Raw genomic sequence first — 26,743 nt, 5'->3', positions numbered from 1 at the left:
AATTTACACATTCATATTCTCTTTTCTCCTTCCATAACTGATCATTCAACATTACTGCTACCCCTTCCTTTGCTCTAACTCTCTCAGATACTCCAGATTTAATCCCATTTATTTCCCCCCACTGAAACTCCCCTACCCCCTTCAGCTTTGTTTCGCTTAGGGCCAGGACATCCAACCTCTTTTCATTCATAACATCAGCAATCATCTGTTTCTTGTCATCCGCACTACATCCACGCACATTTAAGCATCTCAGTTTTATAAAGTTTTTCTTCTTCTCTTTTTTAGTAAATGTCTACAGGAGAAGGGGTTTATAGCCCATTGCTCCCGGCATTTTAGTCGCCTCATACGACACGCATGGCTTACGGAGGAAAGATTCTTTTCCACTTCCCCATGGACAATAGAAGAAATAAAGAAGAACAAGAGCTATTTAGAAAAAGGAGAAAAACCTAGATGTATGTATATATATATGCATGTGCGTGTCTGTGAAGTGTGACCAAAGTGTAAGTAGGAGTAGCAAGATATCCCTGTTATCTAGCGTGTTTATGAGACAGAAAATAATAATATACAAAAATTCAGTGTACATAAAAGAGCCTAAAATCTGGAACTCCCTGCCTGAAATCTCTAGAACTGTAGTCTCAACCACCATTTTCAAAACTACCATTAAAAAACATCTTATCTCCCTAACACACCCCACCGTTAGCTAACTACATGAAAACCACCTATTTTCTTATTCATATCATGCACACATCCAAAACAAAATAGACTTGCTCTCGATATCTGTGATTTCCCCTAATTTACACTTACACTCACCCAAATGACTGTTAACACAAATTTCTGAATATAGCTATTGCCTAATAAATCTTAAGCTAGTCATAGGTTTGCCTGAGATACTCCAGTATAGGAGCTTAAATTGAAACTGTGAATCATACAAGACAAAACCATTCTCATTACTAAATTTACAAATCGTTTTTTCACAAACATTTTGAACTACCTCACTAGTGTAAATCTATTTTATCACTGCAGTTGCCAACTTTAATACCAGTATGCTCCCTAACCTTTGTCAATATAGAGTAAGAATTAGTATTAGTCTGCCCAAAATGCCTAGGCATGCTAGTGGCCTTCTTTGTAATTAATATTTTGTAATATGTGCGTGGATGTTGTGCAAATGATAAGAAAGAGATGATTGTGGATGTTATGAATGAGAAGAAGCTGGATGTCCTGGCTTTAAGTGAAACAAAGCTGAAGGGGGTGGGAGAGTTTCAATGGAGAGGAATAAATGGGATTAGGTCAGGGGTTTCAAATAGAGTTAGAGCTAAAGAATGAGTAGCAATAATGTTGAAGGTTAAGCTATGGCAGGAAAAGAGGGACTATAAATGTATTAATTCAAGGATTATGTGGAGTAAAATAAAGATTGGATGTGAAAAGTGGGTTATAGTAAGCGTGTATGCACCTGGAGAAGAGAGAAGTGTAGAGGAGAGAGAGAGATTCTGGGAAATGTTGAGTGAATGTGTGGGGAGTTTTGAATCAAGTGTGAGAGTAATGGTGGTTGGGGATTTCAATGCTAAAGTGGGTAAAAATGTTATGGAGGGAGTAGTAGGTAAATTTGGGGTGCCAGGGGCAAATGTAAATGGGGAGCCTTTAATTGAGCTATGTGTAGAAAGAGATTTGGTAATAAGTAATACATATTTTATGAAAAAGAGGATAAATAAATATACAAGGTATGATGCAGCATGTAATGAAAGTAGTTTGTTAGATTATGTATTGGTGGATAAAACGTTGATGGGTAGGCTCCAGGATGTACATGTTTATAGAGGGGCAACTGATATATCGGATCATTATTTAGTTGTGGGTACAGTTAGAGTAAGAGGTAGATGGGAAAAGAGGAAGGTGGTAACAACAAGTAAGAGGGAGGTCAAAGTGTATAAACTAAGGGAGGAGGAAGTTCGGGTGAGATATGAGCGACTATTGGCAGAAAGGTGGGCTAGTGCAAAGATGAGTAGTGGGGGAGGGGGGTTGAAGAGGGTTGGAATAGTATTAAAAATGCAGTATTAGAATGTGGGGCACAAGCTTGTGGTTATAGGAGGGTGGGGGCAGGAGGAAAGAGGAGTGATTGGTGGAATGATGAAGTAAAGGGTGTGATAAAAGAGAAAAAGTTAGCTTATGAGAGGTTTTTACAAAGCAGAAGTGTTATAAGAAGAGCAGAGTATATGGAGAGTAAAAGAAAGGTGAAGTGAGTGGTGAGAGAGGGCAAAAGGAGAGCAGATGATAGTGGGAGAAGCACTGTCAAGAAATTTTAATGAAAATAAGAAGAAATTTTAGAGTGAGTTAAACAAGTTAAGAAAGCCTAGGGAAAGTATGGAGTTGTCAGTTAAAAACAGAGTAGGGGAGTTAGTAGATGGGGAGAGGGAGGTTTTAGGTAGATGGCGAGAATATTTTAAGGAACTTTTAAATGTTGAGGAAGAAAGGGAGGCAGTAATTTCATGCACTGGCCAGGGAGGTATACCATCTTTTAGGAGTGAAGAAGAGCAGAATGTAAGTGTGGGGGAGGTACGTGAGGCATTACGTAGAATGAAAGGGGGTAAAGCAGCTGGAACTGATGGGATCATGAAAGAAATGTTAAAAGCGGGGGAGGATATAGTGTTGGAGTGGTTGGTACTTTTGTTTAATAAATGTATGAAATAGGGGAAGGTACCTAGGGATTGGCAGAGAGCATGTATAGTCCCTTTATATAAAGGGAAAGGGGACAAAAGAGACTGTAAAAATTATAGAGGAATAAGTTTACTGAGTATACCAGGAAAAGTGTAGGAAGGGTTATAATTGAAAGAATTAGAGGTAAGACAGAATGTAGGATTGCAGATGAGCAAGGAGGTTTCAGAGTGGGTAGGGGATGTGTAGATTAAGTGAAGCATGTATGTGAACAGTATTTAGATAAAGGTAGGGAAGTTTTTATTGCATTTATGAATTTAGAAAAGGCATATGATAGAGTGGATAGAGGAGCAATGTGGCAGATGTTGCAAGTATATGGAATAGGTGGTAAGTTACTAAATCCTGTAAAGAGTTTTTGTGAGGATAGTGAGGCTCAGGTTAGGGTGTGTAGAAGAGAGGGAGACTACTTCCCTGTAAAAGTAGGTCTAAGACAGGGATGTGTAATGTCACCATGGTTGTTTAATATATTTATAGATGGGGTTGTAAAAGAAGTAAATGCTAGGGTGTTCGGGAGAGGGGTGGGATTAAATTATGGGGAATCAAATTCAAAATGGGAATTGACACAGTTACTTTTTGCTGATGATACTGTGCTTATGGGAGATTCTAAAATAAAAATTGCAAAGGTTAGTGGATGAGTTTGGGAATGTGTGTAAAGGTAGAAAGTTGAAAGTGAACATAGAAAAGAGTAAGGTGATGAGGGTATCAAATGATTTAGATAAAGAAAAATTGGATATCAAATTGGGGAGGAGGAGTATGGAAGAAGTGAATGTTTTCAGATGCTTGGGAGTTGACGTGTTTGCGGATGGATTTATGAAGGATGAGGTTAATCATAGAATTGATGAGGGAAAAAAGGTGAGTGGTGCGTTGAGGTATATATGGAAACAAAAAACGTTATCTATGGAGGCAAAGAAGGGAATGTATGAAAGTATAGTAGTACCAACACTCTTATATGGATGTGAAGCTTGGGTGGTAAATGCAGCAGCGAGGAGACGGTTGGAGGCAGTGGAGATGTCCTGTCTAAGGGCAATGTGTGGTGTAAATATTACGCAGAAAATTCGAAGTGTGGAAATTAGGAAAAGGTGTGGAGCTAATAAAAGTATTAGTCAGAGGGCAGAAGAGGGGTTGTTGAGGTGGTTTGGTCATTTAGAGAGAATGGATCAAAGTAGAATGACATGGAAAGCATATAAATCTATAGGGGAAGGAAGGCGGGGTAGGGGTCGTCCTCGAAAGGGTTGGAGAGAGGGGGTAAAGGAGGTTTTGTGGGCGAGGGGCTTGGATTTCCATCAAGCGTGCATGAGCGTGTTAGATAGGAGTGAATGGAAAAGAATGGTACTTGGGACCTGACGATCTGTTGGAGTGTGAGCAGGGTAATATTTAGTTAAAGGATTCAGGGAAAGCAGTTATTTTCATATAGTCGGACTTGAGCCCGCATTTTAAAGGAGGGGTTTGGGATATTGGCAGTTAGGAGGGATATGTTGTGTATCTTTATACGTATATGCTTCTAAACTGTTGTATTCTGAGCACCTCTGCAAAAACACTGGTAATGTGTGAGTGTGGTGAAAGTGTTGAATGATGATGAAAGTATTTTCTTTTTGGGGATTTTCTTTCTTTTTTGGGTCACCCTGCTTCGGTGGGAGACGGCCGACTTGTTGAAAAAAAAAAATGTAAACCACACATTTAATAAATTTTTTTTTTAATATGTAAACCCCACATTGTAATCTTTACAGAGAAATAAACATTTTAGTTTCAGTATGTAGCATTTTGAGCAAGTCATAGGCTAAAAATGATTTTAAATGTTGTACTTTAATTATAATAATAATTTATTTATAGTATAGATAAGTTAAAATTATAATGAATGCATTATCTTTGATATGCTACAACCATTTATTTTCATCTGATAAATGCAAAATAATTGTTTTTTATTAAGATCTAGTGATGAGGTATAATCTTGGTATGCGCAAAATGCTTTGCATAGTCAGTGACTTTGCTAACCTTTTCAGGGTCTGTGCTGTAGTTCTACGGCTTTGAGTTGAGGGTCCAAACCGTAGTTCTACGCCATGAGCTCAGCTCACTCAGATAAGCTGTGAGCGGTAAATTTGAGCCTAGATATGAGAGAATACATCTATATGGTATGTGTGCACCACATAAAACAAATCCTGCAGCACACAGTGCATAATGAGAGAAAAAACTGAGACCGTAATTTTCAATTAAAACAGTGACTTTGCAGTGTTTCTTATATGTTTTTTATAGTTAATACATGACATAAAATGAAAGAGCTGACTGGGATACCTCTGTACACATTATATAAACAGTTGAAACAAGAAATATATACAAGGATACTTATGATAAACTAAGAAAGCGTCTCCTTCTAAACAATATTGTATTTGCAATTTCTTGGTCTCATTTGATAGAATGGAAGATATGTTACAGAAATAGGAATGATTTTGATTGGTTTTAGTATTGGAAATGGCTTGAAACTGAGCTCAAAGTAGCAGAAATGTTAAATTTTTGCCGATGTTCAAGAGTAAACAAATGACCTCACACATCTAATACATGCCAGCTGTTGGGTCTAATATACGTTCACAAATGTGGTAATATTATTTATACAATTATTACAATATTGCATAACAGTAATTCTTCTATTTTTTGGTTTGAATAAAAATTCTTTATGTGAATAAAAAATCAAAATGGAATTAATTTGTAAAGCCTCAAAACATAACTAACAAACAGAGGAAATGTTAGTTTAGTGCCAGGAATGCCTGCAGTGTTTATTCTGGACCCTATTTTGAAATTGGAATATTTTGAACTTTGTATTAGCCCTTTGACTGTTTGTCATATATATACGCCTTATGAGCCAATGTGTTTGACGTATATGTACTCAAAACTTCTAGCGGCTTCAAATCAAGTGGGAGAAAGCTGGTAGGCCCACATGTGAGAGAATGGGTCTGTGTGGTCAGTGTGTGCACTATAAAAAAATCCTGCAGTAAGCAGTGCATAATGAGGAAAAAAAAAACTCCGTCCGTGTTTTTGGATTAAAACGCCGACTTTGAGGTGTAGTATTTTCGTATAGTTTTTATGGTTATATTTTCATTTTTGTAGTCACATATGATAGAATGGAAAACACATTATAGAAATGAAGGTGATTTTGATTGGTTTTACTATGAAAAGGACCTTGAAATGGAGCTCAAAGTAGGGGAAATGTTTAATTTTTGCCAATGTTCAAGAGTAACAAATGACGTCATTGTCCAGTAAATGTCCAACGAGCCATTCTAATATGCAGTCATGAATGGGTTGACATTATTTATACAATTATTACAATATTGCGGTACTCTGCATATCAGTAAATCTTTGAATAAAAATTCAAAATAGAAAGCAAGAGTAATACTATCAGAGGGGCCTGAAGACGTGACTGATGAACAAAGAAAATGTTATTTTAGAGCCAGGAATGTCTGCATTGTTCATTCTGGACCCTATTTTGAAATTGGCATATTTTTTAATTTGCATGAAATTGGCCAAATTGCCAATTTCTGACCACTTTAATTGAAATCAGAACAAATGGAGCTCTAAAGAAATAGCTATGAGTGTGGTCGACTGGAATAATGGAATTAGCCAAAAATAGGGCACAAAGTGGGCGAAATCACCGATTCATAAATATCGCCAAGGTCACTAACTTCACGAGAGCGTAATTCCATAAGTTTTCCATCAAATTTCATACTTTTGGTGTCATTACCATTGAGAAAAGATTCTCTGTCATTTCATTGGATTTTTTTTTTTTTTTTTTTTTTTTTTTTTTTTTTTTTTTTTTTTTTTTTTTCAAATATTTTGCAACACCAGGGGACACCTCAGGATTTGTACTTCTTGTTTTTTTTTTTTTTTTTTTTTTTTTCAACAAGTCGGCCGTCTCCCACCGAGGCAGGGTGACCCAAAAAAGAAAGAAAATCCCCAAAAAGAAAATACTTTCATCATCATTCAACACTTTCACCACACTAACACATTATCACTGCTTTTGCAGAGGTGCTCAGAATACAACAGTTCACAAGCATATACGTATAAAGATACACAACATATCCCTCCAAACTGCCAATATCCCAAACCCCTCCTTTAAAGCGCAGGCATTGTATTTCCCATTTCCAGGACTCAAGTCCGACTATATGAAAATAACCGGTATCCCTTCACTAAATATTACCCTGCTCACACTCCAACAGATCGTCAGGTCCCAAGCATCATTCGCCTCCATTCACTCCTATCTAATACGCTCATGCACGCTTGCTGGAAGTCCAAGCCCTTAGCCCACAAAACCTCCTTTACCCCCTCTTTCCAACCCTTTTGAGGATGACCCCTACCCCTCCTTCCTTCCCCTATAGATTTATATGCTTTCCATGTCATTCTACTTTGATCCATTCTCTCTAAATGACCATACCACCTCAACAACCCCTCTTCTGCCCTCTGACTAATGCTTTTATTAACTCCACACCTTCTCCTAATTTCCACACTCCGAATTTTCTGCATAATATTTACACCACACATTGCCCTTAGACAGGACATCTCCACTGCCTCCAACCGTCTCCTCGCTGCTGCATTTACCACCCAAGCTTCACATCCATATAAGAGTGTTGGTACTACTATACTTTCATACATTCCCTTCTTTGCCTCCATAGATAACGTTTTTTGACTCCACATATACCTCAACGCACCACTCACCTTTTTTCCCTCATCAATTCTATGATTAACCTCATCCTTCATAAATCCATCCGCCGACACGTCAACTCCCAAGTATCTGAAAACATTCACTTCTTCCATACTCCTCCTCCCCAATTTGATATCCAATTTTTCTTTATCTAAATCATTTGATACCCTCATCACCTTACTCTTTTCTATGTTCACTTTCAGCTTTCTACCTTTACACATATTCTCAAACTCATCCACTAACCTTTGCAATTTTTCTTTAGAATCTCCCATAAGCACAGTATCATCAGCAAAAAGTAACTGTGTCAATTCCCATTTTGAATTTGATTCCCCATAATTTAATCCCACCCCTTTCCTGAACACCCTAGCATTTACTTCTTTTACAACCCCATCTATAAATATATTAAACAACCATGGTGACATTACACATCCCTGTCTAAGACCTACTTTTACCGGGAAGTATTCTCCCTCTCTTCTACACACCCTAACCTGAGCCTCACTATCCTCATAAAAACTCTTTACAGCATTTAGTAACTTACCACCTATTCCATATACTTGCAACATCTGCCACATTGCTCCTCTATCCACTCTATCATATGCCTTTTCTAAATCCATAAATGCAATAAAAACTTCCCTACCTTTATCTAAATACTGCTCACATATATGCTTCAATGTAAACACTTGATCTACACATCCCCTACCCACTCTGAAGCCTCCCTGCTCATCCGCAATCCTACATTCTGTCTTACCTCTAATTCTTTCAATTATAACCCTACTGTATACTTTTCCTGGTATACTCAGTAAACTTATTCCTCTATAATTTTTACAGTCTCTTTTGTCCCCTTTCCCTTTATATAAAGGGACTATACATGCTCTCCGCCAATCCCTAGGTACCTTCCCCTCTTTCATACATTTATTAAACAAAGGTACCAACCACTCCAACACTATATCCCCCCCCTGCTTTTAACATTTCTGTCATGATCCCAACAGTTCCAGCTGCTTTACCCCCTTTCATTCTACGTAATGCTTCACGTACCTCCACCACACTTACATTCTGCTCTTCTTCACTCCTAAAAGAAGGTATACTTCCCTGGCCAGTGCATGAAATTACCACCTCGCTTTCTTCCTTAACATTTAAAAGTTCCTGAAAATATTCTCGCCATCTACCTAATACCTCCCTCTCCCCATCTACTAACTCCCCTACTCTGTTTTTAACTGACAAATCCATACTTTCCCTAGGCTTTCTTAACTTGTTTAACTCACTCCAAAATTTTTTCTTATTTTCATTAAAATTTCTTGACAGTGCCTCTCCCACTCTTTCATCTGCTCTCCTTTTGCACTCTCTCACCACTCTCTTCACCTTTCTTGTTTTATTACCTTCAGAAAAAGATTCTCTACCATTTCATAAGAAAAAATAAGAATTTTTTTTTTTTAAATTCTTGGACCCTGGTGCATACTTTGAAATTTGGCCTCTGGACCCTGAAAGGGTTAAGCTTGTGGCCCATGCCACCTGCTTTTTGCAACCATTGTAAGTTTTTTTTTTTTTTTATATATATAGAATTTAAAAGATAAAGAATCAAACATAAAGTGGGAGTTGTCACAGTTGCTCTTTGCTGATGACACTGTGCTTTTGGGAGATTCTGAAGAGAAGTTGCAGAGATTGGTGGATGAATTTGGTAGGGTGTGCAAAAGAAGAAAATTAAAAGTGAATACAGGAAAGTGTAAGGTTATGAGGATAACAAAAATATTAGGTGATGAAAGATTGGATATCAGATTGGAGGGAGAGAGTATGGAGGAGGTGAATGTATTCAGATATTTGGGAGTGGACGTGTCAGCGGATGGGTCTATGAAGGATGAGGTGAATCATAGAATTGATGAGGGGAAAAGGGTGAGTGGTGCACTTAGGAGTCTGTGGAGACAAAGAACTTTGTCCTTGGAGGCAAAGAGGGGAATGTATGAGAGTATAGTTTTACCAACGCTCTTATATGGGTGTGAAGCATGGGTGATGAATGTTGCAGCGAGGAGAAGGCTGGAGGCAGTGGAGATGTCATGTCTGAGGGCAATGTGTGGTGTGAATATAATGCAGAGAATTCGTAGTTTGGAAGTTAGGAGGAGGTACGGGATTACCAAAACTGTTGTCCAGAGGGCTGAGGAAGGGTTGTTGAGGTGGTTCGGACATGTAGAGAGAATGGAGCGAAACAGAATGACTTCAAGAGTGTATTAGTCTGTAGTGAAAGGAAGGCGGGGTAGGGGTCGGCCTAGGAAAGGTTGGAGGGAGGGGGTAAAGGAGGTTTTGTGTGCGAGGGGCTTGGACTTCCAGCAGGTGTGCGTGAGCGTGTTTGATAGGAGTGAATGGAGACGAATGGTTTTTAATACTTGACGTGCTGTTGGAGTGTGAGCAAAGTAACATTTATGATGGGGTTCAGGGAAACCAGCAGGCCAGACTTGAGTCCTGGAGATGGAAAGTACAGTGCCTGCACTCTGAAAGAGGGATGTTAATGTTGCAGTTTAAAAACTGTAGTGTAAAGCACCCTTCTGGCAAGACAGTGATGGAGTGAATGATGGTGAAAGTTTTTCTTTTTCGGGCCACCCTGCCTTGGTGGGAATCGGCCAGTGTGATAATAAATAAAAAAAATATAGAATTTAAATTTGTATTTTGTAATTTTAATTTTGCTCTTCCATATTCCACCAGGTTAACCTATTTGGGATGTGTACCATCATGGCAGAGTTTGTTGCAGGTGGTATCATACCTTCTTACAGGTATGTAGGTACCTTAGATCAGCTTCAGTAACATCCAATATTTTTCATACTTGTAAAGTTGCAGTTATTGTTGTCTAAGTACTTTACTGTTGTTACTGAATCAGTAAATAAATAAATGCTGTGCCATAGGTCATTACTAGTGTTGTAACTTCCTTGGGTAACAAATTGTTGGGGCTCAGTCCCTGGATCCATTATGTTCCACTGCCCACACGATGGGTATAAGGTGAATACCATGATAAAGTTATCAAACTAAAGAAACTTTCAGTACTGTGTTTTAAATAGAGAAAATTTGAGGTTTGTGAAACCATGTTTATAATTTCATATATTATGCACATCAAAGTTTAGGAATAATAAAAAAAATGACATTGAATGTAAAGACAAAAAGTTATCATATAATTTTACAAATAATGTAGAAGATATACCGTGTGTGCCAACAATATACATCTCTTTTTTTAAGAAAATGCTTGACTATATATCAACTTTCTTAATCATTTGCCCAGTTTATGAGAGCTCACACCAGCTTTAAAAACTTTCTTCAATGTCTTGACATTCTTTCTCTTTTCACTTTCATATCTGTTACTCCCATTTTTCACTCTCATCTCTGATAGTCCTACTTATTTTTTACTGAAACTTACATTGATCTGGTAAAATAATTGTAACCTCTTTTTAACCATTGATACTAACAGTACCTCCTCCTCCTCCTTATCTTTCCTTCTGTAGTCTCCCTCTATTTTGCCATTTAACCCTTTGACTGTCGCGGCCGTATATATACGTCTTACGAGGTACCGTGTTTGACGTATATATCACATGTACTCATAAATACTAGCGGCTTAAAATCAAGAAGGAGAAAGCTGGTAGGCCCACATGTGAGAGAATGGGTCTGTGTGGTCAGTGTGCACCATATAAAAAAATCCTGGAGCACGCAGTGCATAATGAGAAAAAAAAAAACGACCGTTTTTTTTTAATTAAAATGCCGACTTTGTGGTCTATTTTCGTATAGTATTGATGGTTGTATTCTCGTTTTCTTGGTCTCTTTTGATAGAATGGAAAACATATTATAGAGGCAGAGGTGATTTTGATTAATTTTACTATAAAAAGAGCCTGGAAATGGAGCACAAAGTACGGGAAATGTTTGATTTTTGCCCATGTTCAAAAGTAAACAAATGATGTCATTGTCCAATAAATGTCCAACTAGCCATTCTAATATGCAGTCATGAATGGGTTGGTGTTATTTATACAATTATTACAGTATTGCAGTAGTCTGCATAATAGTAAAACTTCTATTTTTTGTTTGAATAAAAATTCAAAATAGAAAGCAAGAGTAATATCAGAGGGGCCTGGAGACATGACTGATGAACAAAGAAAATGTTATTTTAGAGCCAGGAATGTCTACATTGTTCATTCTGGACCTTATTTTGAAATTGTCATATTTTTTAATTTTCGTGAAATTGGCCAAATTGCAAATTTCTGACAACGTTATTGGGTAGTTGAAATTGGTAAATGGGCTGTTTCTTGTACTCAATCGATAGAAAAAATGGAGTTCTAAAGAAATAGCTATGGGTTTGGTCGACTGGAACAACGGAATTAGCCGAAAATAGGGCTCAAAGTGGGCGAAATTGCCGATTTGTAAATACTAACTTCGTGAGACTGTAATTCCGTCAGTTTTCCATCAAATTTTGTTTTTTTTGGTGTCATTACAATCGGGAAAGGATTCTCTATCATTTCATAAGAAAAAAATATTTTTTTTTTTTTAAATTTTGCGACACCAGGAGACACCTCAGGATTGGGGGTTGCGACAGTCAAGGGGTTAACATTGAATGACCCCACACAGGTTTAGCTCTCTCTGTGATTATAATAAGAATAATAACATTATCTTTACATTTTCTTACATGTATGATACAGCTTTTGTAGCAGTAGCTTTAAAAAATCCAAATTTGTTGCAGTGCTTATATTCTACTGAAAAAGGGAAATTTTGCAAAGCATTAGATTGTCTGTAGTACACGTATAGTATGAAGATAAAAAATAAAGAGACAAATACAACAGTCAGAATAGGTATGCATTAATAGATCAGTTTTCCCTTATTCTTTTATTTATATACATGTATGCTTATTCTGCTCTTATGAAGTGTATTTTTCTTTGCCTACTGTTCATAAAATATATATTGTGTGCAGCTTCCCACTTACATATTATCTCAGTCACATGTTTGTTACTGCTACATTTTTATGTCAAAGAAGTTTATCTACTTCATAATTAATGTAACCAATATGTTACTGTAAGATACTGATAATTGTTACCCTGTATGCTTCTCCTTCACAGGTTTGATGGAATACGTCTAATTGAATATTACACCAACGCAAACTTGTTAATTATTATCTGTGAAGGGGTGTTTGTTCTCTTTATTTTGTACTTTACTCTTCGAGAAATTTACCTCTGTTGCAAACAGAAATCAGAATACTTCAATAGTTATTGGTACCTCGCTGAAATCTCAATACTTGCAGCTAGCTATACTGCAATTATCATCTATATACTCAGGTATGCAATGCTATTGCTCCTTTAGCACTATTATTTTATATTTTTCAATTAGTTCTCATTTACTTGTTCTTTATCTCACTCTTTACTAACCTGAGATAATTGTATAAACCACTGCTACACACTTGGTTTTTATGCACCTTTTACAGTCTCAGTATAGCTTTCAGACTTGAGGTGTCGAGTCCTTTTCTGGGGTTACTTCCCTTCTTCTTTTAATGCCACTAGGACCAGCTTCAGAGTCACTGGACTTCTTTCGCACAACATATCTGTCCATAGTGGCCTGTACCTCTCGTTCCTTTATGACTTCCCTAAATTACGGCTTGCAATAGCTGTGTGAGGGTGATTTTCATCCATGAAGGTTTGCACTTCAAGCCACTTTGCACAGATTTCCTTAATCTTTGTAGTAGGCAACTTCTTCAATTTCTCTCTCCCCTCATCTGAACCAGTTTCCTCAGGTCTGGCCTCTTGCTGTTGAAGTTGATCTATCAGCTCATCAGTGGTTAGTTCTTCATTGTCCTCCTCCACCAACTCTTCCACATCATCCCCACTAACCTCCAACCCCAAGGACTTTCCCAATGCCACAATGGATTCCTCAACTGGCATAATCCTCTCAGGGTTAGCCTCAAACCCTTCAAAATCCCTTTTGTCTACACATTCTGGCCACAGTTTCTTCCAAGCAGAGTTCAAGGTCTTCTTAGTCACTCCCTCCCAAGCCTTACCTATAAGGTTTACACAATTGAGGATATTAAAGTGATCTCTCCAAAAGTCTCTTAGAGTCAGTTGAGTTTCTGAGGTCACTACAAAGCACCTTTCAAACAGAGCTTTTGTGTACAGTTTTTTGAAGTTTGCAATAACCTACTGGTCCATGGGCTGCAGGAGAGGAGTGGTATTAGGAGGCAAAAACTTCACCTTAATGAATTTCATGTCCCCATAAAGTCGCTCTGCCACTGCAGGGGCACCACACCAGGAGGGTTCTAATTTCTTTTCAGTTAGTATCTTTATTGGCGGCCTCAGTCATGCCTAGTGACCCATGCCTTACTGTTTGCCCTGAAATTCTCCTTGATGACATTCTTTTGCCTGAACCTGTACACTGCTTCACTTTTTAGCACTGGAACACATCAACAAATAAGCCTGTAGGCTTATTGCTGGTGTCTTTTTAAACACTGTCTCATAAACACGCTTCTTAAATCTCTCAAACCAACCTTTGCTGGCCTTAAATTCTAGCATTTTTTTAATTAAATCCTCATGCAACTTCCTAGCCTTTTCGCTTATGATCGCTTGAGAGACGCTATCTCCTGCTATAACCAATAAGAGGGATATCTGTAGGGTTTGCTACTCTTGGATGTTACCGCGGTGGCTGGCTGGTAAACAATGCCACCGGCGGAACATATGAGGCTGGCTCAGGACGCACATTGGAACTGCGAGGCCAAATTTTTGCGATCAAAGCATCCGGTATGCGGATTGTACGGTATGCGATGCGTACGGTATGCGGGGGTCCACTGTACTACCGTCCTGCCAGATGACTGTGAAACAGAAACCTGTAACTGTTTTGCATGATGGTAGGATTGCTGGTGTCTTTTTCTGTCTCATAAACACGCTAGATAACTGGGATATCTTGCTACTCCAACTTACACTTTGGTCACACTTCACAGACATGCACATGTATATATATATACATACATCTAGGTTTTTCTCCTTTTTCTACATAGCTCTTGTTCTTCTTTATTTCTTCTATTGTCCATGGGGAAGTGGAAAAGAATCTTTCCTCCGTAAGCCATGCGTGTCGTATGAGGCGACTAAAATGCCGGGAGCAATGGGCTAGTAACCCCTTCTCCTGTAGACATTTACTAAAAAAGAGAAGAAGAAAAACTTTATAAAACTGGGATGCTTGAATGTGCGTGGATGTAGTGCAGATGACAAGAAACAGATGATTGCTGATGTTATGAATGAAAAGAAGTTGGATGTCCTGGCCCTAAGCGAAACAAAGCTGAAGGGGGTAGGGGAGTTTCGGTGGGGGGAAATAAATGGGATTAAATCTGGAGTATCTGAGAGAGTTAGCGCAAAGGAAGGGGTAGCAGTAATGTTGAATGATCAGTTATGGAAGGAGAAAAGAGAATATGAATGTGTAAATGCAAGAATTATGTGGATTAAAGTAAAGGTTGGATGCGAGAAGTGGGTCATAATAAGCGTGTATGCACCTGGAGAAGAGAGGAATGCAGAGGAGAGAGAGAGATTTTGGGAGATATTAAGTGAATGTATAGGAGCCTTTGAACCAAGTGAGAGAGTAATTGTGGTAGGGGACCTGAATGCTAAAGTAGGAGAAACTTTTAGAGAGGGTGTGGTAGGTAAGTTTGGGGTGCCAGGTGTAAATGATAATGGGAGCCCTTTGATTGAACTTTGTATAGAAAGGGGTTTAGTTATAGGTAATACATATTTTAAGAAAAAGAGGATAAATAAGTATACAAGATATGATGTAGGGCGAAATGACAGTAGTTTGTTGGATTATGTATTGGTAGATAAAAGACTGTTGAGTAGACTTCAGGATGTACATGTTTATAGAGGGGCCACAGATATATCAGATCACTTTCTAGTTGTAGCTACACTGAGAGTAAAAGGTAGATGGGATACAAGGAGAATAGAAGCATCAGGGAAGAGAGAGGTGAAGGTTTATAAATTAAAAGAGGAGGCAGTTAGGGAAAGATATAAACAGCTATTGGAGGATAGATGGGTTAATGAGAGCATAGGAAATGGGGTCGAAGAGGTATGGGGTAGGTTTAAAAATGTAGTGTTAGAGTGTTCAGCAGAAGTTTGTGGTTACAGGAAAGTGGGTGTGGGAGGGAAGAGGAGAGATTGGTGGAATGATGTAAAGAGAGTAGTAAGGGAGAAAAAGTTAGCATATGAGAAGTTTTTACAAAGTAGAAGTGATGCAAGGAGGGAAGAGTATATGGAGAAAAAGAGAGAGGTTAAGAGAGTGGTGAAGCAATGTAAAAAGAGAGCAAATGAGAGAGTGGGTGAGATGTTATCAACAAATTTTGTTGAAAATAAGAAAAAGTTTTGGAGTGAGATTAACAAGTTAAGAAAGCCTAGAGAACAAATGGATTTGTCAGTTAAAATTAGGAGAGGAGAGTTATTAAATGGAGAGTTAGAGGTATTGGGAAGATGGAGGGAATATTTTGAGGAATTGTTAAATGTTGATGAAGATAGGGAAGCTGTGATTTCGTGTATAGGGCAAGGAGGAATAACATCTTGTAGGAGTGAGGAAGAGCCAGTTGTGAGTGTGGGGGAAGTTCGTGAGGCAGTAGGTAAAATGAAAGGGGGTAAGGCTGCCGGGATTGATGGGATAAAGATAGAAATGTTAAAAGCAGGTGGGGATATAGTTTTGGAGTGGTTGGTGCAATTATTTAATAAATGTATGGAAGAGGGTAAGGTACCTAGGGATTGGCAGAGAGCATGCATAGTTCCTTTGTATAAAGGCAAAGGGGACAAAAGAGAGTGCAAAAATTATAGGGGGATAAGTCTGTTGAGTATACCTGGTAAAGTGTATGGTAGAGTTATTATTGAAAGAATTAAAAGTAAGACTGAGAATAGGATAGCAGATGAACAAGGAGGCCTTAGGAAAGGTAGGGGGTGTGTGGACCAGGTGTTTACAGTGAAACATGTAAGTGAACAGTATTTAGATAAGGCTAAAGAGGTCTTTGTGGCATTTATGGATTTGGAAAAGGCGTATGACAGGGTGGATAGGGGGGCAATGTGGCAGATGTTGCAGGTGTATGGTGTAGGAGGTAGGTTACTGAAAGCAGTGAAGAGTTTTTACGAGGATAGTGAGGCTCAAGTTAGAGTACATAGGAAAGAGGGAAATTATTTCCCAGTAAAAGTAGGCCTTAGACAGGGAAGTGTGATGTCACCATGGTTGTTTAATATATTTATAGATGGGGTTGTAAGAGAAGTAAATGCGAGGGTCTTGGCAAGAGGCGTGGAGTTAAAAGATAAGGAATCACACATAAAGTGGGAGTTGTCACAGTTGCTCTTTGCTGATGACACTGTGCTCTTGGGAGATTCTGAAGAGAAGTTGCAGAGATTGTTGGATGAATTTGGTAGGGTGTGCAAAAGAAGAAAATTAAAAGTGAATACAGGAAAGAGTAAGGTTATGAGGATAACAAAAATATTAGGTGATGAAAGATTGGATATCAGATTGGAGGGAGAGAGTATGGAGGAGGTGAATGTATTCAGATATTTGGGAGTGGACGTGTCAGCGGATGGGTCTATGAAGGATGAGGTGAATCATAGAATTGATGAGGGGGAAAGGGTGAGTGGTGCACTTAGGAGTCTGTGGAGACAAAGAACTTTGTCCTTGGAGGCAAAGAGGGGAATGTATGAGAGTATAGTTTTACCAACACTCTTATATGGGTGTGAAGCATGTGTGATGAATGTTGCAGCGAGGAGAAGGCTGGAGGCAGTGGAGATGTCATGTCTGAGGGCCATGTGTGGTGTGAATATAATGCAGAGAAGTTGTAGTTTGGAAGTTAGGAGGAGGTGCAGGATTACCAAAACTGTTGTCCAGAGGGCTGAGGAAGGGTTGTTGAGGTGGTTCGGACATGTAGAGAGAATGGAGCGAAACAGAATGACTTCAAGAGTGTATCAGTCTATAGTGGAAGGAAGGCGGGGTAGGGGTCGGCCTAGGAAAGGTTGGAGGGAGGGGGTAAAGGAGGTTTTGTGTGCGAGGGGCTTGGACTTCCAGCAGGTGTGCGTGAGCGTGTTTGATAAGAGTGAATGGAGACGAATGGTTTTTAATACTTGACCTGCTGTTGGAGTGTGAGCGAAGTAACATTTATGAAGGGGTTCAGGGAAACCTGCAGGGCGGACTTGAGTCCTGGAGATGGGAAGTACAGTGCCTGCACTCTGAAGGAGGGGTGTTAATGTTGCAGTTTAAAAACTGTAGTGTAAAGCACCCTTCTGGCAAGACAGTGATGGAGTGAATGATGGTGAAAGTTTTTCTTTTTCGGGCCACCCTGCCTTGGTGGGAATCGGCCAGTGTGATAATAAAAAATAATAATAATATAACATCTCTCTTCCTTAATAATTTTACTAGAGGAAAACAAAATATTAAAGATTAGACCATGAAAGTTTATTAGTTACTACTCAGGAGTTTCTACAGAGGAATACATATACTGTAAATGAATTGATCTGTCCCTTATACTGAAATAGTTTTACAGTATGTAGTCATTTTTATATACAGTACTTTAATATATGGCCTCATGTGAATTATAAATGCTAAAATTGCTTTTCTTTAACACAGATATTTTGCTGTACAGGCTGCTCTTGATGAGTTTAATAGAACTTTTGGAAATGGCTATGTAAGGATGCAGTATGCTGCATCCTTAAATGAAGTATATGGCTACTTGGTAGCTTTCATTGTCTTTGTTGGCACAATGAAATTCATCAAGGTTCTGAGATTCCACAGGACTATAGGTAAGGTACATTTGTAGTATTTTTCAGTTAGTCTCTATAGTACTATACTGGGATTCAGGGAAACCAGTTAGCCAGACTTGAGTCCTAGAGGTGGAAAGTACAGTTCCTGCATTCTCAAGGAAGAATGAGGATATTTTCAGGTTGGAGGGGCATCTGTGGTATTGGCATGCATCTGGCAACACAGTGAATGATGGTGAAAGTGTTTGTTCTTTTGCATCACCCTACTTCATTGGGAGACAGTCGATGTATTAAAAAAATACATACTATACTGGTAAAACTTGTAAGAGGGATACATAACAGATAATTGTCTATGCACAAAGTGATGGAATTATAAACAGTAACCAGGAACACTGACAACTCTTCATATAATACCCATACTAGATGATAAATCTTCCTCTCTCATCTTCTTCTATTCTTGTGTAGAATACATCAAGTCACTGTAAGTGATAATGAGATAGAATAAAATATAGAATGTATTTCATAGTGCTTTCAAAATGAGCTAATAAAGTGTATGAGTATTATTAGATGGGTGTAGAATGGAATAAGCCAACTGAAAGTAAGTACAGCCATACAGATACATGCCTGAAGAACAGAATATAACCTTGCCTATGTTTGTTACAAACAGGTCTCCTGTCATCCACCCTTCATCAGTGCTGGGATGACCTCAGTGTCTTTCTTATAGCATTTGTACTCAGCTTCATGGCCTTCACATCAATGTTTTATGTGCTCCTCAACCAGCGTGTTTCAGAATTCTACAGCTTCTTCTCAACCACTGAGACCTGCTTCAGCATGTTGTTAGGTAGGTTTATAATCAAAGTTAAACCCCTGAATTTGTGAGAGAAAATATGCCTTCAGAATATTAAAAAAAAATAAAATTAGTTACAGTAATCATATATTTGAACTGATTATAATTTTAATTTTATTATTCGTAATACAAACATAATTTGACACATATAAGGCCTAAAGAAAGCCACTAATTATGCAATACATTTCTGACAAACTAATCATAAGGATTACACACTGGTTATATCCTGTCCTAGTGTATGATTTAAGTCAGTACTGCTTGGGTAATTCATTACAATCACAAGTATAGTAACACAGGTTACAAATTAAGAATCAGTCAATTACAAATATATTGCATTAAAATTACATCAGTTCCAGCTGTACTGATATTTGTGGGTTTATCAAAAAAATTATTTCACAGGTAACAACAGTAAAGAGGACCCTCATTCCACATCACAGGCTTACCACAAACTTCCCAGAATGTTGTAGCAATATTGGCAGTAGTACAACTATGGGGGGGGGAGAGCTAATGCTTCTCTCCTAGATGAAAATATATATTATTTTCAATTGATATTTAACTTTAGCTGTATTATATTCACCAGTGACCACATTAACACAGTTGTTTAAGAAATTCCAAATTCTGAAGAGCATGTTGTTAAAAATGGATGATTTTCCGTATCTTGTGGTGTTTGAGCCCTCCCCAAGATTGACATCCTGGCTATACCACTGATATATATATATGTCAAAGTATTTTATTGACAGTGATATATTACCAACCATTCTGGAAAAATATCCTGAATTTCCCCACTGTAAATAACACATTACAGTTTGAACTTTTATCTGTGACATTTTATTGTGGCAATGTTTCGCTCTCCAGGAGCTTTGTCAAGCATAAATAACTCATTATGACTGTAACCAAATATAAATATGTAGTTCATTACCACTTGTCGCCCAGTCCTTGGACCCAGTATGTGCATAGTGGAAGACAGTTTATTGTATATGCATAGATAATATATTTATTTGTTTTCAGATCTTGTATACATATGTTAGAAAAATATATTATACCAGAATTGTATTTGTATGCATTAATTATAATTTTTCTAACAGGCAAATTCGACTTTAATGAGATGATGACAGGGTCATTTGTGGTACCAATCATGTTCTTCATATTCGTCATGGGAATTTCATTTGTACTTCTTAACCTGCTCTTAACAATCATCATCTTATCATTTACACAGGTCAGTGAGCAAGGTAATATTTTGTGAATAATAATAATATAATAATATCTTTATTTCTACAAGTACATGTACAAGGTATACAGGCCTAGCCGACATCAGTGACCTCCTACTATATAGAAAGCCTCTTGTTATGTAGAGCATTTTGGGCAAATTAGGTCAGTTTTGTCTCAGGATGCAACCCACACTAGTCGACTAACACCCAGGTACCCATTTTACTGATGGGTGAACAAATCAACCAGTGTAAGGAAACACACCAAATGTTTCTACAAACCATACCATGGGTTGGGTTTGATCCCGCGGTCAGAGAGTCTCAAAACTCCAGACCGTCGTGTTAGCCACTGGGCCAGCTAGCTTCAATAAGATTCATCCAACTAGGTATATTTCTACACCATAGGAAGGTTAGCATAGGCACCACTGTGACCACAAATGCAAGTTTTTACAGATGAATCTCCCGCTGGTCTGGAGTTTTGAGACTCTGACCGCGGGTTCAAACTCCACCCGTGGTATCATTTGTTTGCAATCGTGTCATTACGATTTCATGAGTCATGTTGATGGCTTTGAGGGGACTTGAGCTAGAGTTCGTCACTGCCATGTTAGCAGGAGATTTGTCTGTAAAAACTTGTATTTGTGGTCACAGTGGTGCCTATGCTAACCTTTCTCTGGTGTAGAAATATACTTAGTTGGATGAATCTTATTGAAGCTAGCTGGCCCAGTGGCTAACGCGATGGTCTGGAGTTTTGAGACTCTCTGACCGTGGGTTCAAACCCCACCCGTGGCATGGTTTGTTTGCAATCGTGTCATCACGATTTCGTGAGTTAAATGTTTCTACCCTCGCCAGGAATCGAACCATGGACCCTTGCTGTGTGAAGTGAGAGCTTTAGCCACCAAGCCACAGGGCACCATGAAGGTATTCAAGGACACTGGTTAGCCAGATTTGAGTCCTGGAGATATCTTTTTCAGGTCACCCTGCCACAATGGGAGACGGCCAGTGTGATCAAAATTATCAAAACTTAAGCTTCAATAAAGAAAACTTACTTTCCCAGTAATTTGGGGTAGAATAGCCTTCAAGAACCTCAACATGGATTTTTTTTTTTTTTTTCCAACAAGTCGGCCGTCTCCCACCGAGGCAGGGTGACCCAAAAAAAGAAAGAAAATCCCCAAAAAGAAAATACTTTCATCATCATTCAACACTTTCACCACACTCACACATTATCACTGCTTTTGCAGAGGTGCTCAGAATACAACAGCTTAGAAGCATATACAGTGGACCCCCGCATAGCGACCTTAATCCGTGCAAGAGGGCTGGCTGTTATGCGAAATGTTCGGTATGCGAATGAATTTTCCCCATAAGAAATAATGGAAATCAAATTAATCCCTGCAAGACACCCAAAAGTATGAAAAAAAAATTTTTACCACATGAAATATACATTTTCCTACACACAAAGAGAAGGATACATGCACAATAGTAGAGTAGTACATGCACAATATATATTGTGCATGTACTACTCTACTAAATGAAGAATAAATGACACTTACCTTTATTGAAGATGCAGCAATGACTGATGAGACAGTGTGTCCTGGGAGTGCCTTTTCCTCCTGAGTACTGTAGGTCCTGTTTGGTATTTTCTTCCAGAACAGGCCTTATCACACTGTGTATGCCACTACGATTCTTAAATCTCTCAAACCAACCTTTGCTGGCTCTAAATTCACCAATATGAGCACTAGTTCCAGGCATTTTTCCTGTTCACCTGGGTGTTAGTCGACTGGTGTGGGTTGCATCCTGGGAGACAAGATTAAGGACCCCAATGGAAATAAGTTAGACAGTCTTCGATGACGCACTGACTTTTTTGGGTTATCCTGGGTGGCAAATCCTCTGGGGTTAATTGTTTCTTGGTATTCTCAATAAGCCACACCAACAACGGTGGTACAGCAGCAGCAGCAGCTGACGGTGGTACAGCAGCAACAGACGATGCTACAGCAGCAACAGACGATGCTACAGCAGCAACAGACGATGCTACAGCAGCAACAGACGATGCTACAGCAGCAACAGACGATGCTACAGCAGCAGCAGACGATGCTACAGCAGCAACTGACGATGTTACAGCAGCAGCAGACGATGCTACAGCAGCAGCAGCAGACGATGCTACAGCAGCAGCAGCAGCTGACGGTGGTACAGCAGCAACAGACGATGCTACAGCAGCAACAGACGATGCTACAGCAGCAGCAGACGATGCTACAGCAGCAACTGACGATGCTACAGCAGCAACTGACGATGCTACAGCAGCAGCAGACGATGCTACAGCAGCAGCAGACGATGCTACAGCAGCAGCAGACGGTACTACAGCAGCAGCTGACGGTGGTACAGCAGCAGCAGCTGACAGTGCAGCAGCAGCTGACGGTGGTACAGCAGCAGCAGCAGCTGTACCACCAATAGTAGCGATGGTTGATTGGGGTTTATTATACAACCTGGCCAGCTCGGAGACACGCACTCCACTTTCATACTTATCAATGATCTTTTTCTTCATCTCCATAGTAATTCTCACCCTTATTGCTGTAGGGTTGGCACTAGAAGCTTTCTTGGGGCCCATGGTCACTTATTTTCCAGAAAAAATCACCAAAAACACTGTAATAATACGAAATGTTCCGATTGTATGCTTGGATGTTACCGCAGAGGCTGGCTGGTAAACAATGCCACCGTCGGAACATGTGAGCGTGGCTCAGGCCGCACATTGGACACGTCTCGGACGAAGGGCGGTGAGCGGGTTTTTGGGCGGTATGTGAGGCAAAATTTTTGCGATCAAAGCGTCCGGTATGCGGATTGTACGGTATGCGATGCGTCCGGTATGCGGGGGTCCACTGTACGTATAAAGATACACAACATATCCCTCCAAACTGCCAATATCCCAAACCCCTCCTTTAAAGTGCAGGCATTGTACTTCCCATTTCCAGGACTCAAGTCCGACTATATGAAAATAACCGATTTCCCTGAATCCCTTCACTAAATATTACCCTGCTCACACTCCAACAGATCGTCAGGTCCCAAGTATCATTCGTCTCCATTCACTCCTATCTAACACGCTCATGCACGCTTGCTGGAAGTCCAAGCCCCTTGCCCACAAAACCTCCTTTACCCCCTCTTTCCAACCCTTTCAAGGATGACCCCTACCCCTCCTTCCTTTCCCTATAGATTTATATGCTTTCCATGTCATTGTACTTTGATCCATTCTCTCTAAATGACCAAACCACCTCAACAACCCCTCTTCTGCCCTCTGATTAATGCTTTTATTAACTCAACACCTTCTCCTAATTTCCACACTCCGAATTTTCTGCATAATATTTACACCACACATTGCCCTTAGACAGGACATCTCCACTGCCTCCAACCGCCTCCTCGCTGCTGCATTCACAACCCAAGTTTCACACCCATATAAGAGTGTTGGTACTACTATACTTTCATACATTCCCTTCTTTGCCTCCATAGATAACGTTTTTTGACTCCACATATACCTCAACGCACCACTCACCTTTTTTCCCTCATCAATTCTATGATTAACCTCATCCTTCATAAACCCATCCGCCGACACGTCAACTCCCAAGTATCTGAAAACATTCACTTCTTCCATACTCCTCCTCCCCAATTTGATATCCAATTTTTCTTTATCTAAATCATTTGATACCCTCATCACCTTACTCTTTTCTATGTTCACTTTCAACTTTCTACCTTTACACACATTCTCAAACTCATCCACTAACCTTTGCAATTTTTCTTTAGAATCTCCCATAAGCACAGTATCATCAGCAAAAAGTAACTGTGTCAGTTCCCATTTTGAATTTGATTCCCCATTTAATCCCACCCCTCTCCCAAACACCCTAGCATTTACTTCTTTTACAACCCCATCTATAAATATATTAAACAACCATGGTGACATTACACATCCCTGTCTAAGACCTACTTTTACCGGGAAGTATTCTCCCTCTCTTCTACACACCCTGGGAAGTATTCTCCCTCTCTTCTACATACCCTGGGAAGTATTCTCCCTCTCTTCTACATACTCTGGGAAGTATTCTCCCTCTCTTCTACATACCCTAACCTGAGAGCAATGGGCTAGTAACTCCTGTAAAAAGAAGAAGAAAAACTTTATAAAATTGGGATGCTCAACTGTACATGGATGTAGTGTGGATGATAAGAAAAGATGATTGCTAATGTTATGAATGAAAAGAAGCTGGATGTTCTGGCTCTAAGTGAAACAAAGCTGAAAGGGGTAGGTGAGTTTTAGTGGGGAGAGAGAAATGGGATTATCAGAGAGAGTTAGAGCTAGGGAAGGGGTAGCAATAATGTTGAGGGATCAGTTATGGAAGGAGAAGAGGGAATATAAATGTATAAATTCAAGGATTATGTGGATTAAAATAAGGGTTGGATGCAAAAAGTGGGTCATAATAAGTGTGTATGCACCTGGAGAAAAGAGGAGCGTAGAGGAGAGAGAGAGAGATTTTGGGAAATGTTAAGTGAGTGTGTATTAACTTTTGAACCAAGTGAGAGAGTAATTGTGGTAGAGGACCTAAATGCTAAAGTAGGAGTAACATTTAGAGAGAGTGTGAGTAAGTAAGTTTCGAGTGCCAGGTGTAAATGATAATTGGGGCTCCTTGATTGAACTTTGTATAGAAAGGGGTTTGGTTATAGGTTATACATATTTTAAGAAAAAGAGGATAAATAAGTATACAAGATATGATGTATGGCATAATGACAGTAGTTTATTGGACTACATATTGGTAGATAAATGACTGTTGGGTAGACTTTGGACTATACATGTTTGTAGAGGGGCCACAGATATACAGGTCCTCCATCACAAATCCGGCATCATTGGGACCTGTAGTGTGCTGGATTACTGAGTTTGCCGAATTACAGAGTGGTTAGGTTAGAATACACTTAATAAAATTAACCAACTTGACTTACACAAAGTTCATTGAACATCGGCAGAAATTTAACATTTCCGCTACTTGAGCTCAATTTCAAGGTACTTTTCGTCATGAAAGCAATCAAAATCATGTTTGTTTCTGTAATATATCTTCCATTCTATCAAATGAGTCCAAAAAAATGAGAATACAACCATAAAAACCATACGAAAATATACTGCAAAGAGGCGGCTAATGGCTGAGAAGTTAACTCCCTTATTTATCGTCCGCCTTTTTTATTTTTGTTGTACGTTAAGAAGCATCTTTCCATCATACATTGCCCAAGTTTCAATGAGATCGCCCAACAAACAACCGAGAAAAAAAAATATTTACCAAAAATCATGTATGGCAAGCCCAAGCCAGGTACTGGAAATAAGTCACGTTGTCTGACTTTTCTGGGTTATCCCAGGTTCTCTATACATATGCTGCTATGTATGATAATCTATGTAACTGTATTTGTGTATACCTGAATAAACTTATTTACTTCTAGTCTGTCAACTGAGTACAAGAAACTGCCCATTCGCTTATTTTAACTGCCCAATAAAGTGGTCAGAAATTGGCAATTTGGCCGATTTCACACAAATTTCAACAGATGCCAATTTCAAAATAGGGTCCAAAATAAACAATGCAGACATTCCTGGCACTAAAATAACATTTTCTCTGTTAATTAGTCATGGCTACAGGCCCCTCTTGTTACTCTTGCTTTTCATTTGGAATTTTTATTCACAAAAAAATAGAAGATTTACTGTTATGCAGACTGCTGCATTATTGTAATAATTGCATAAATGATGTCAAGCCATTCTTGACTACGTATTGGCCTGGCAGGCGGACAGGTATTGGACGGTGACGTCATTTGTTTACTCTTGAGCTTCGCTAAAGAATAGAACATTTTCGCTACTGTGAGCACAATTTCAAGGCACTTTTTGTCATGAAAGCAATCAAAATCATATCTATTTCTGTAATATATCTTTCATTCTGTCAAATGAGACCGGAAAAATAAGAATATAACCATAACAACCATACAAAAATATACCGCTAAGCGGCCGCTAATGGCTGAGAAATGAACTCCGCTATTTATGGTCTGATTTCTTTCATTTTTGGTGTACGTGAAGAAGTATCTTTCCATCATACATTGCCCAAGTTTGAATAAGATAACCCAACAAACAACTGAGAAAATAATATAATAATAATAATAAAAATAATAATAATAATAATAATAATAATATCTTTATTTACTACATGTACATGCACAAGGTATACAGGCCTAGCTGACATCAGTGACATACTACTGTATAGAAAGCTGCTTGTTATGCAGAATATTTCAAGAAAATTAGGTCAGTGTCCCAGGATAACATCCACACTAGTCGGCTAACACCCAGGTACCCATTTACTGATGGGTAAACATAGACAACAGGTGTAAAGAAACGCGCCTAATGTTTCTACCCTGGCTGGGAATCGAATATTTACCAAAAATCATATACAAGCCAGGTACTAAAAATAAGCCACGTTGACTTTTTTTGGGTTATCCTAGGCTCTCTACACATGCTGCTATGTGTGATAATCTATAGAGAGAAAATAACTTTTTTGTTTCAGGTTTATGGTGCAGTACGAGTGTATAT

The 26,743-nt window shown here is 38.9% G+C and overlaps 1 protein-coding gene across 1 annotated transcript in view; it reads left to right on the top strand.

Annotated features, from left to right (window-relative positions):
- The window catches only part of LOC128701426 (location of vulva defective 1-like), a 384,351-nt gene that overhangs the window by 334,855 nt on the left and 22,753 nt on the right, over positions 1-26,743 (top strand). Inside the window, exons 36-40 of the mRNA XM_070100373.1 lie at positions 10,085-10,152; positions 12,469-12,684; positions 17,978-18,150; positions 18,776-18,949; positions 20,041-20,171. Of these exons, the coding sequence (XP_069956474.1) occupies positions 10,085-10,152; positions 12,469-12,684; positions 17,978-18,150; positions 18,776-18,949; positions 20,041-20,171 (762 nt within the window). The remainder of the gene's footprint in view (positions 1-10,084; positions 10,153-12,468; positions 12,685-17,977; positions 18,151-18,775; positions 18,950-20,040; positions 20,172-26,743) is intronic.

The sequence above is a fragment of the Cherax quadricarinatus genome, chromosome 72, assembly GCF_038502225.1.
Source record: "Cherax quadricarinatus isolate ZL_2023a chromosome 72, ASM3850222v1, whole genome shotgun sequence".
In the NCBI taxonomy this organism is placed as follows: domain Eukaryota; kingdom Metazoa; phylum Arthropoda; class Malacostraca; order Decapoda; family Parastacidae; genus Cherax; species Cherax quadricarinatus.
The sequence above is the reverse complement of the archived record's forward strand: the minus strand, read 5'-3'. Positions and strand labels throughout refer to the sequence as shown.